Source organism: Crassostrea angulata, chromosome 6 (assembly GCF_025612915.1).
Source record: "Crassostrea angulata isolate pt1a10 chromosome 6, ASM2561291v2, whole genome shotgun sequence".
NCBI lineage: Eukaryota > Metazoa > Mollusca > Bivalvia > Ostreida > Ostreidae > Magallana > Magallana angulata.
Genome location: NC_069116.1, coordinates 36,696,628 through 36,710,187, shown reverse-complemented (window position 1 = coordinate 36,710,187; position 13,560 = coordinate 36,696,628). Strand labels below are relative to the sequence as shown.

Below are 13,560 nucleotides of genomic sequence, written 5' to 3'. Positions count from 1 at the left end.
ATAAAAAATAATTCAAATCAATCAAAAATGTCTTTAAAATAATTACACTTCGTTATATTAAGTGTAAATTATGATGGAATAGCTAAAGTGGTCCGGATTATAAACTGATTCCACGTCCAATCAGTTTATAATCCGGAATGATATCATTCAACCGCCATATTTATATCTGAGAGAACTTGCAGAAGCAAAGCAAGGGAAAGAAGAAAACTGGTATATTTTTAGATTGTTCACAGTAACAAAATTGTTTTTCAAGTACTTAATTAAATAATACATTCATTGCTTTATGTTTGCTATATGTTTGCATGTAGCTGAATATATTAAAAACGGTGCATCTCGCAGCTTCCGCCATTTTTTTTCACATGTTAAAAATAAGTATTTACTTGCAGAGACAAAGTCTTGGTAAATATTAATGACATACAAAATGTATATTAGTATAAACATGTATATATAAAAACTTTAGAATAAACAGATACATTGTAGCCATGATATTGCTCTGTGATTGTCCCACACTGCAAGATTTTTGTTTTTTAGCTCACCTGAGCTGAAAGTATCTGTCTGTAAACTTTTCACATTTTCAACATCTTCTCCAGAACTACAGGACCAATTACAACTTAACTTGGCATAAAGCACCCTTAGGCAAAGGGGTATTCAAAGTTGTGAAAATTAAGGACCACACCCTTTTACAAATGGTGATAATTAGAAATTGAAGAATTTTTAGAAATGTTCAAAAATCCCCTTCTCCCGAACCATTAGGCCAGGAAAGCTGAAACTATTGTGAATGCATCCTCAGGTAGTGTAGATTCAAAGTTGTGAAAATCATGACCCTTGGGGGTAGGGTGGGGCCACATTGGAAGGTCGACTTTTTACATAGGAATATTTTGAGTAAATCTTTAAAAATCTTCTTCTCAGAAAGCAATGAGCCAGGAAAGCTGAAACTTGTGTGGAAGCATCCTTGGGTAGTGTAGATTAAAAGTTGTGAAAATCATGACCCACAGGGGTATAGGTAAGGGCCACAATGGGGAGGTCGACTTTTTACACATGAATATACAATCGCAACTTCTCGTGCCTTTCCGGCAGGCTCGGAAAAACACCTCGAATGTATTAACAGCACCGGATGTTAGAATTTTATACAAAATGGAGTCGCTTCTCATTAAAATAAGTATCAGCTAGACAGTCTTGTATGTCGCTTCTGTGTTATATTTAAGTGTATATATCGTTTACTTTAATGAAGTATAGCTCAGATCATGCAATGTGTTGTATTTATATCAAGTTCTATAAAAAGGGGGGTTGTCATGGACGCTTAGGTAATACATTCGAGGTGTTTTTCCGAGCCTGCCAGAAAGGCCCGAGAAGTTGCGATTGATGAATATATAGAGTAAATCTTAAAAAATCATCTTCTTAAGAACCATCTGGCAATGAATGTTGAAACATATGTGAAAGCATCCTTAGCTGGCGTAAATTCAAGGTTGTGAAAATCATGACCCTCAGGGGTAGGGTGGGGCCACAATGGGGGGTCAAATTTTTACATAAGAACATATTGAGTAAATCTTTAAAAATCTTCTTTTCAGAACCATTATGCGAGGAAAGATGAAACTTATTTAAAAGCATCCTCAGGTAGTGAAAATTCAAGGTTGTGAAAATCATGACCTTCAGGGGTTCGGTGGGGCCACAATGGGAGGGGGGGGGGAGGGGTCGACTTTTTACATAGGAATATATAGAGTAAATCTTTGAAAATCTTCTTATCAAGAACCATTTGGGCAGGAAAGCTGAAACTTGTTTGGAAGCATCGTCAGGTAGTGAAATTTCAAGTTCATTCAAACCGTGATTCCCAGAGGGTAGGATTGGGTCACAAGTGGGTGGGGGGGAGACAAATTTTTACATAGAAATATATAGAAAAAAGCGTTTAATCTTTTTCTAAATAAACATTTGCCTAGAAAAACTGTAACTTAAGTGAAAGCAACTTCAGATACTGTAGATTCAAATTTGTGCAAATCAAAATCTTTAGGTGTGTGGCTACATTGGGGATTCAGTTGTACAAAGGAAAACATAATTATTCCCAAAAACTCTAATGTTATTATACCGGTATATGCTTTTACTTATATGCAAGCATTTTTATATATTGCTGATTCTTTAAAATTGTTTAAACATTTGCCCCTGGGTGATTATTGGGCCTCACAGAGGGTTCAGAGTTTGATGTAGGTTTATATCCTGTATATATCAACAATTGTTAAGGGTCTTTTTGAGACTGCAGTGCTGAATATGATATGATTCAGAGTTTGATGTAGGTTTATATCCTGTATATAAACAATTGTTATGGGTCTTTTTGAGAACTGCAATTCTTAATGTGATGACTATAAAATCATCCTGTTAGAAAAAGGACTTGATTATAGATATAAGAATATCCAGGGGGAACCAGATTTTTTGTATAGGATCGGTACATGTATTATACCACATTGTCCATATATTTTGTATTATGACTCCATGAAGCTGGTTTTATCATGCCTATTGTTGCTCAGGTGAGCAATATGGCCCATGGGCCTCTTGTTGGTTTTCTCTTGCTTGTCGCTATATATGATAGATATAAGTGCTAGGATGTCAACGTAGTCAAGATCTTCTAGTGTGGACATGAATTTCCAGTGTATTTCATGCTTTCTATTGTTGGTGTTTCATATTAATCAGTCAACCACAATTATAAATAGGAACCCAGACAAACTGCATTTTGGCCTCACACAGGTCTGAGCCTTAAACCAGCCTGTTGTTTTATCGTTTTTGATGACCTAGCAAGTACTTCCAAAGACCATCATATATTTTCCTAATGATGTTGTTTTAATTATCAGGAATTCTATACTGCTTGATTATATCCCATAATTTGTCCATGATTTTGCTGTCAAATGCTTTTATATTGAAGTACGTCTTATTTACCATATGTACCAGGGTTCAAAATAGTTCTTTGTATATACTAAAACAGGACTGAGACAAACCACGTTGTTAAGTAGTCTGCCAGTTAGTTTATTTTGAAATTTTTTTTAAAATAATCTTAGCGGATATTTTTGGCTGCCAAATGGCGACTGGCTTTTAATTTTTAGGTCACCTGAGTCACTCAGGTGACCTATTGCAATTGGTCTTCGTCCGTCGTCGTGCGTTAACAATTTTACATTTTTAACTTCTTCTTGAAAACTACCAATCGTTACCATTTTTGGTGTGAAGCATCTCTATGGTAAGAAGAATCTAAATTGTGAAATTTATGGCTCTACTACCCCTGGGGTGCCACGGGCGGGGCCAAATATGCAAAAAAAGCCAAATTTTCAAAAATCTTCTTCTCTACTTCCACACAAGTGAGGAAAAAACTGAATGCATGGTTATGATGTCAATGAGGCCCTCTACCAAAATTGAGAAATTTATGGCCCCTGGGTCAGGGGTTCTGGCTCTAGGGTGGGGCCAATATGGCCATATAGTAAAAATGTATTAAATCTTAAAAAATCTTCTTCTCTACTCCCATATATATTTGTTAAAAACTAAATGCATGGTTATGATGTCCATGAAGCCCTCTGCCTTAATTGTGAAATTCATGACCCCTGGGTCAGGGGTTCAGGCTCTAGGGTGGGGCCAATATGGCCAAATAGTAAAAATGTATTAAATCTTAGAAAATCTTCTTCTCTACTATCATATATATTTGTTAAAAACTAAATGCATGATAATGATGTCCATGAAGCCCTCAACCTAAATTGTGAAATTCATGACCCCTCGGTCAGGGGTTCAGGCTTTAGGGTGGGGCCAATATGGCCATGTAGTAAAAATGTATTAAATCTTAGAAAATCTTCTTCTCTACTCCCATATATATTTGTTAAAAACTAAATGCATGGTTATGATGTCCATGAAGCCCTCTGCCTTAATTGTGAAATTCATGACCCCTGGGTCAGGGGTTCAGGCTCTAGGGTGGGGCCAATATGGCCAAATAGTAAAAATGTATTAAATCTTAGAAAATCTTCTTCTCTACTATCATATATATTTGTTAAAAACTAAATGCATGATAATGATGTCCATGAAGCCCTCAACCTAAATTGTGAAATTCATGACCCCTCGGTCAGGGGTTCAGGCTTTAGGGTGGGGCCAATATGGCCATGTAGTAAAAATGTATTAAATCTTAGAAAATCTTCTTCTCTACTCTCATATATATTTGTTAAATACTAAATGCATGAATATGATGTCCATGAAGCCCTCTACGTAAATTGTGAAATTCATGACTCCTGGGTCAGGGGTTCAGGCTCTAGGGTGGGGCCAATATGGCCAAATAGTAAAAATGTATTAAATCTTAGAAAATCTTCTTCTCTACTCCCATATATATTTGTTAAAAACTAAATGCATAGTTATGATGTCCATGAAGCCCTCTACTTTAATTGTGAAATTCATGACTCCTCGGTCAGGGGTTCAGGCTCTAGGGTGGGGCCGATATGGCCAAATAGTCAAAATGTATTAAATCTTAGAAAATCTTCTTCTCTACTCCCATATATATTTGTTAAAAACTAAATGCATGATTATGATGTCCATGAGGCTCTCTACTAAAATTGTGAAATTCATGACCCCTTTGTTAGGTGTTCATGCTCTAGGGTGGGGTCAATATGGCCATATAGTAAAAATGATTTAAATCTTAAAAAATCATCTTCTCTACTCCCACACATGTGGGCAAAAAACTGAATACATGGTTATGATATCCACAATCTCCTTTACCTAAATTGTGAAATTCATGGCCCCTGGGTCAGGGGTTCAGGACATGAGGGGGGGGGGGCAATATGGCAATAAAGTGTTAATGCATATAATGTTTAAAAATCTTCTTCTCTATTCTCACACATCTGTATAAAAAAAACCGACTAATAATTATGTTTACCAGGAAGTCCTCTACTGAAATTTTCATGTCCCCTGGGGTATGGGTTTTGACTCTAGGGCAGGGCCAAAATGGATGTATAGATGCTAATGCATATAACGTTAAAAAATTATCTTCTTTACTCCCACACACCTGAAAGGAAAACTAAATTCATTATTTTGTAGACCAGATCTTTTAGTTTTTCACCAAAATTATAGGTTTCACAGTTCTTTTTGAATTAAATGTGGTTGTCATTACAAATTTATAATTTTTCTACTCCAGTATGAAACCTAATTAATTAGATGCATATATGAGACTCCATGACAAGTTTGTGTATTGGATATATGCTACTCAGGTGACCGTTAAGGCCAATTGGCCTCTTGTTTAAGTATGTTTCTTGTTCTGATGTTTCCTTTCCTCTCCTATATGCAGCTTGTTCTGGCCTTAGTGTGTCCTCTATCTCATCTCTTATTCTGTCTATCACTACTCTGCCAAGAACTTTAGAATGAACAGGTAGTCATATTACTCTGTAAATGTCTCACAAGGTAAGATCCCCCTTTTGTTTTGTGTTTTTATGATGGCGATCTTAACCAGTCTGGGGGTATCCCCTGGTCATTGATTCACTGTTGGAACATTATGTACTGTTAGTTTTGATGTTGTTGGTGCTATGTCATATTTTAACAGTTCTGCGCTGACGTTAACTATGCCTTGGCTTTTTCCATTTTTCAGATTGCGTTTTTAACCTCTTCTTTTCGTTATGTTGATGGGTAAAACTTTGAAAAAGAAAACAGTTATAAAATTATACATGTACATCAAATGATTTAAATTAAATAAATTTGATATATTTTTTTTCAATTTTAGGAATTTGTTTTATTTTTTAATCATAATGACTTGTTTCTAATCTAATTTAAATTATTAAAGTTTAAATCTGTGTATATCATCATTATTGTTATGCCATTGTCAAGTAATGAAAGTCTCCCCGATTTCTCAAACTTCTCCATGTTTCTCTGTTAAGGAGAAGTAAAGTCTTGATCCTAAAGTTTTGTTGGTCCCTGGTCAACGATTGAATACTTGTATCTTTATTAGTACAGTTTGAATAAAATTAAATCTTAAATAGTGTTTAAATGATTCATTATTGGGTAAAGATAAACCAATACAATTAAACAGAAACAGGTATTTAATATTTTATGTTTGTCATTACTTTTAGTTTCTTTTTGTCAAAATTGGTCAGGGCTAGTAGTAAAAGAGTCAGGGCTAGTGAAAAATTGCTGAGGTAGCCCGACTGGTCTACTAATTAAAAAACTTAATGTCAAACCCTGTGGAGGTTTCCCATACAGCCTTAATGTATTAAGGATTTTACTGGTAGTGATGTATATCAGAGCTGTGCATATTACTTGGATTTTAATTTTTGATCACTTTTGAAAAAAAAAATACCATGTGTTGAAAGTTGCAAAAGTTAAGTTACAATGATATTTGAGATATCATCTTGCACATTTTATGTCAGTAAAATAACAGAACTTATATTTTGGTGTAACTGATGGCTGATATGAATGTGAGAGAGCGTTGAAAAATTCACAAAATTAATTCCAGATAGCATATCTTTAAAAATTATCTTTGTCCTTACAAAATTTCACCTTCAACAGAATGATTTATGCCTACAATAAAAGTAATAACAGACTAATAATTCTTTGGAGTACCTATCAGTCAGATTTTTTCTGTAATACCAATATTTTAGCGAAAATAGGCGAGATTTAGAAAACTCATAAAGCTAGGAAATTTGGATTAAGTTAAAATCAAACTTTGATGTTGAAACTAATCATTAAAATATAGGAATACATTGTGTTAAAAGAAGTCATCATTGTTTTGTTGTTTACCACCCCCAACATATATTTTTGTGATTTGTAGCAGCTTCAAAATAAAGAAAATCTTGCAATTTACTAGAATTGTTCCGACCGATTTTATCAACAGATAAGACAGAAAAAAAGTTTAAAAGAGAAATTAGTGTTTGTATACATATGTGTTCAACAACACTATGGTATTTATTTTAGCCTTATCATAGAAACTGCTGAAATGATCTTTTGATTGATATTGTTTTTCAATTTATTGCAGAATAAATAACATAGCACGAAACAGGATGGATGGGAAAAGTGTATCAAGAAATATATCAGAAACAATTAAATCTGGAGATGAGGTATTTATCATAGAAATAAATTCAGACTACAGTGATGATGAGGAAAATAGTACAGAGTCTGCTTATACTGGAAATTACTGTAATGAAATAGATTCATTGCAACAATGTTCAGAACAGTTAAGTTCGGAAAAGGAAAAAAACCAAAGCATCATTTTACCACAAGTAAATAAAGATGCAAAAGTATCAAGTCCTCTTAAGATTGGGAGAGATGATGATGGGAAGGTCAATTACATCGGGTTGGATCCTGGAGTTGATGAACCACTTTCATCTCAGCTAGATGATGAATTGCCTCCAGGACTTGAAAATATTAAGATTGTTAATGTTTTCACTCTTTCTGATGATCTGCAACAAGACACCACAGAGAATCAAGAAAGAAATTCCTACAGTTTGAAACAATTCATGGGCTCTGCCCCTGGAGATTATGAAGCTGAACCCAACACAAAGTCATTAACAGCACCTAATATGATCATTGTTGATGAACAGCCATCACAGAGTACTCTTACGGTGAAGCTTGTTTGCAAAGTCTGTCAGCAGTTGTTACCAACTCATGAAGCTTTGTATGATCATTCAAAACTACATGCAAGTCAACATGACAAAAACAAACACTCATTTGACAAACACATTAACCAGCAAGCATCAGTTCAAAACCTAATGTCAAATCCTGAAGAAACTATAGTATCTGACAAAGAAGGAAAGGTAACCCCTCCAAAGAAAAAGAAATCAAAGAAAAGAAGGAGCCAAGGAAAAATAGATGAAGAAAATAAGTGTGAAAAGTGTGGCAAAATTTTCATGAAGGATTATCAGTATAAAATGCACACTTCCCTTTGCAGGGGCAAAACAACACAAATGGCTACATGTTTTGAGTGTAACAAAATGATCCCAGCCCATAAAGAATATGAACATGCTTTGAAATATCATGATACTGTTTGCCGCATATGCTGCGCTAATCTGATGCAAGAATCGAAGCTAAAAAGTCACATGAAATTTATGCACAATATTCCAAATTATGGAAAGGATACAAATGCCACTGATATTACACCTCAAGTTCATGTTGTGGAGCAAATCTTTTACAAAGCATGCATTCAGTGTGGAAAAGCATGTGCCTCATATGATCAGTATAGGCTTCATAGAAAACTACATGTTAGAATGGCAAAACTTGAAATTATTAAAGCTCAAGAAGAAGAAAGGAAAACACAAAAGATGAAAAACCAAGAGAAGAATATTCCAAAAGAAAAGAAGAAAAAGAAGAAAAAGAGTCAAAATCTAGTAAAGTGTGAAAAATGTGATAAAATGTTTCAGTCATCTTACCACCTACGCAGCCATTTAAAAAGGTGTTCAGCTAAGGCAGTGAAAATGATACTATGTGATGTTTGTGAGCGATTGTTGCCAAAGGATGAACTCAAAGACCATATCAAAATTCATGAACGATTGTGCAGTTTTTGTGGAAGAGTCTGTATGGGAGATCGCCATTTAATGCGACATCAACTACAGTGTACTAGAAAACTGAAGGTAGCCAACAACCAAAGAGAAGAAATTACTTCAAGTTCAGAGGCAGAGGTTGTTAAGAGAAAGAAATTTGTCTCTAAGAAAACCTTGAGAGCCATCCGTTTTGCTAAGAATATTAATAGAAAATTAACAGCACAGCAAGAAAAAATGTTGGAAGAAATTGAATCTGTGAAAAGAATTTTTGAAGATTCTTCTCCAAAAGTTGAAGATGATGCAACAGGAAACCAAAAGATGACTAATGATGAAAATATGAGGTTACCCATGGAGATTGAGGGAACAGAAGATTCGCAAATGCAGAAAAAGAAAATGTCATCAAAAAATAATAGTGAAACTGATGGTATAGAACTAGATAGAATTCATCAAGAAATTAAAAAAAATTACGTTACAATAGAAGGCTTTGTGAATGAGGAAGATCAGAGAAAAGACTCTGTTAACAAAGAAGAAATGGTGAAAATTAATGGTCAAATTTTTGAATCTTTGAATCAGTTTGACTGTTGTGATCAAATCCAACAACCAAAAAAGGGAAAGCAGGGAAAAGGAGAAAAAAAGAATTCAAAAGAGAAAGCTAAGATAGATATCATCCCTGCAGCTCTATCCATGAATGATATCTGTGAAGAAAGTGATGCAAGTCAAATTTTAGAAACAGAAGTTAGACATTTTCAAGAATCAGAGAGTGAGAGATTAAATCACAGGGATGCAATTATAAAAACTCCTTCTAACTTGGAAAATATCACATTAAATGCACCAAATTCACCAGAATCCCAAGAAATCTCCCATGATATAGGAATATTCCTTGAAGAATCTACCGCTGAACGTTGGGTTGAAGACTTAAAAGAAACTGATACACTACTTCCGGAACCAATAATTAATTACCATGCACTGTTAAAAAGCAATGGGTTAGTTATGTACCATTTAAATGAATGGCTGTTGCAATCTCCAGAATCAAATGATGTATCTCAACCATGGATTTGTAGACACTGTGGGAAACAGCTGAATAGTATAGATGAGGGCTTGCATCACATGATTAGAAGCCACCCCACCAACAAGACAACAAAGGCAATCATCAATGAATTAAGTCATTTAAAAAGAAAACTTCATTCTTAAAACAAATGAGATGTGTACATGTTTTATCATTTTGTTTTACCATTAGCAGAAGTAATATGGAAACAAGGATGATGTGAAATTGTGTACCACTACAGCTTGTCTAATTCTCAAAAATGAGCTAATTAAACATAGTTTTACAGGAAAAAAACCCAAAGATTCATTGGTTGTAAACTAAAGTAAAAGATATTAATCTATATTACTGTAATTACATCTGTATACCATAGTTCATTTGATATCTAAGATAAAAAATGTAAGCTATAATTAACACTGAAAACAACCATTTGGCATTGCGATTGCATAGTTTATCTGATAATTGATAAATACAGTTTAACAGTTTGTAAACAACAGTTAATAATCAAAATAAATATATCTACAGAATGTAAATTATAATTCACAAATGTTTATATATATTTATGATATCAGAAAATCTATATAATGTTTATGAATTTAGATTAGCATTCGTAAGCTATAGTTTTAAACCATTTGATATGGTGTTACTGCAGATAAAACTATTGTTAACAATTGGTTAACTGTAGTTTACAGTTCATGAACTAGTTTACAGTCGATATACCTAGATTTTAAACTCACAGTGAAATTTTTGTGAATATGGCATGCTATAAATGTGCTCTTCTTGAAATGCTTAAATATTTTGCAAGTGCAAAATCTATAGAGGATTGATAAATTATATTTTGAAGATTTCTTTCTTAAGTTTGTTTTAAGGGGGATGGGGTCACTCAGGTAAACTGCTTGCCCATTCGTGGACATGCGGCAACAATTTTACATTTCTATCTTCTAGAACACTATAAGGTCACTTGTTACTACTATTGGTTTGAAGCATCTCTAGAATTAGAGGAATTTAAATTGTGAAATTTATTGACCCAGAGACATAAATAACATGTTATTTATGTCTCTAATTGACCTTACCACCTCTTGGGCCTCATTGATGAAGCCAAATATGCAAAAAGGTCAAATTTAAGAAAATTATTCTCATACACGTGGAAAAAAAGAAACAAAATGCATGCCTATGATGTCCTAGAAGCCCTCTACCAATATTGTGAAATTCATGGGCTCAAGTCAACTAGGGGTTCAGACCTTAGGGTGGGACCGTCTGTACTACATCAAACATAGAAAATACATAAATGATAATAAATCCAAGAACGTTACAACATGTCGTCGTTTTATCAGTTTCTACTAAACACTCTCCGTTTTTCTAAAGCCCATGATGTCGCATCACGATCTACGACAGTGTAAGGTTTGTGCGTGTGCGAGGATATAAAGTGCGACACAGGAAAAGCGTTCTACAGGGATCGAGAATAATTAGTTCCCTACCGGTGAAAGTGTGTGTGTGTGGGGGGGGGGGGGTGATTGTAATTTTCGCGGTTTGTTAATCATTCTGTCCCAAATTCGTTCTTCAGACCTTTAGCTCAACTAAACCAATGGCTCGTCAAATCACGAGAATTTTAATTTCTGATAAAAGTTTGTCCGCTGTTCCCTCATTGTTGTCGTAAACTTTTCATATTTTCGTCTTCTCCAGAACCACAAGACCAATTTCAACCAAAGTAGGTACAAAGCATTTTTGAGTGAAGGAGATTACAGTGGCGTAGCTACATTAAACCAATGTTAGCACGTGCTTGCATATTATTTTCTGAATCTCAGTTTTTAATACATAAATTTTTCATTGCAAAGCACGAATTCAGAGAGTAGATACATATAAATAACTGTTAAACAGAATGGTAAAGAACAGTTATCCGCTGCTATTCTGTTGAAAGCGCAAATAATATACAATATTAACCTTATCAAAGGGATTTTGTTGTTTTATTACGAATAAAATATTTTCGTCTATTTTGTATGTATATGCTTAACTATTAAAACTGTTCTATTGAACTGCCTTGTCAATAGACTGCGATCTATTGGACCGACAACATATTTCAGAACGCGGGTACGTTAAGGCTACCCTTTTGGTTTCACAGCAATGTGTAGAAAGTCACTTGTTTGAATGTCAAATTATGAGGGCTTGGGAAGTGGATGTAGGCTATGCTTGTCTACTTCTAAAAAGAGAATAGTATCGAGCATGTCCAGATATGTTAATCACAAAGAAAAAGATTGCCATAATAAACTTGAATGAAATAAATAATACCTCTCGGTCAATTCCGTTTTCCTGCCAACACTTGCACCCCTCGTCACTAATCCAGCCCTTAATTTGGGAACGCTCCATTTCAAATACGACCGCGTCGCCATACTTGTATAACGCCACACACTTTAATATCAACATAATTCATATACAGAATACAAAACTTGTTTTATCGATATTTATTCTTTATTGAGGTTATTTGGGATTTGAAAAGGTAGAGTGCCATATCTGATAGTTGTATTGGGGGGGGGGGGGGGGGGTTCAAACAGACCCGGCATAATGTTATTGGCCTTGTAAACCCAATTTAAACCCAAATCTATCATAAGTAAATTATGATATCCTGGATCTAAGTCAATCCATGCGTATTATCACTGCTATTACTGAAACAGTTTTATTTTTGTTTTTGTTTTTACGAAAATCACTAATTTTCACCAAGCTAGCTATACGTGTTATAGTTGTCAAAACTCATTTTGTCTATTTCTAAGCCCTATTCTTACCAGTGATGAAGGTATAAATATGGCTGTTAGATACGGCCAATGCCTTTAATAGTTTTCCACAAAACCTAAGTGCGATGTACGACTTACTAGTAAATTCTCGCCAGGTTAGCTAGATATGCAAGGGGGCTTGCTAAAAGTTAAGCAAATTTATAATATAGATTTAAAACTCGTGATTTCAACAGAATCTCTCTTGAATGCTTTTTAATACATTGGTCAGACACCAGAAATGACGATAAATTCTGAAATTAAAAACATGGTTTATTTTCTTAGATTTGATTTGAAAGTCATTTAATATTTATTAGTTTGATAAGATATTGGCACTTCTGATTGGTCGAATAATTTCTTTGATACTTGCATCAATAAAATGTTTGCTGGATCTACTTTTCTCATCTGTTCTTATGTAAGGAGGCCAACTTTAGTTTTCATTGCGCATGTTTTTGCGCAATCTAGTATAATGTAGTTGATATATAATTCTTTTGAGATTTTTTCGATTTCATTTATAAAATTTTATATTTTTTTTAAGGAAATTTTTATTTTGTTAAACGATTTTTCTGTTGTGGGGTAGGGGAGCGTTGCCATTGCGCTTTTCTGGCGTTATGATAAAATGAAGTTTTATAGGAGTACGTTATAAGAAATAACATAAATAAAAAAGTAAAAATTGTACGCCGTTGAAATTTTATATACAGAATGATGCTATCCTCGAGGACGTTTTCCTTAATTTTGAATGAATCCATTTAACCAATCTTCATTCGTAATGATCCAAATATATAGTAGAATTTGTTGCATTTTGATATTTTGAGATGGCCCCCACAAAAAACCAGGCGGTAGATTTTGGTATTTTTACATATCAGATAGGAAATTATTTTACTACTCATATATAACAATTTGAGAAATAAAGCTACCGTAGTATTTTTTAATCTGCTTTGATGTGCGGAAAATGACAGTTTCCTATATAGTAAATGTACTTCTACTTTGAGATAGTCCTTAAAAAGAACCAGACGGTCGATTTTCTTGAAACTTCGCAAATAAACTAGAGTTGATTTAAATTTCATATGATTAAAAATTAAAGAGTTTTGCTATTGTAGTTTTTCCGCAATAAAACCCTAATCGGCATCCTAACTCTATTTATAGAACGGCGATTTCCAAGATAAACACTGGTAACAAAATGTTAAGTTGTGTTTGTTTAATTGTCAGCAAACAAAATACAACTTAATGAGTATAAAAAAACTGAAAGTTTTACTTTCAAAAATAAACAAAACACATTATTTAA

At 34.0% G+C, this 13,560-nt stretch overlaps 1 protein-coding gene across 1 annotated transcript; it reads left to right on the top strand.

Moving 5' to 3' along the window:
• Positions 1-82: 82 nt before the first annotated feature.
• On the top strand, positions 83-10,363 carry LOC128188104 (uncharacterized). The gene is made up of 2 exons (XM_052858937.1): positions 83-210; positions 6,971-10,363. Exon 2 carries the CDS (start codon positions 6,996-6,998, stop codon positions 9,660-9,662), a length of 2,667 nt encoding a protein of 888 aa, XP_052714897.1. The 5' UTR covers positions 83-210; positions 6,971-6,995; the 3' UTR covers positions 9,663-10,363.
• The last annotated feature ends 3,197 nt before the right edge of the window (positions 10,364-13,560 follow it).

Excerpts from the sequence above, each read along its gene's own strand:
- LOC128188104 (XM_052858937.1), top strand. The coding sequence starts at position 6,996 with ATGGATGGGAAAAGTGTATCAAGAAATATATCAGAAACAATTAAATCT.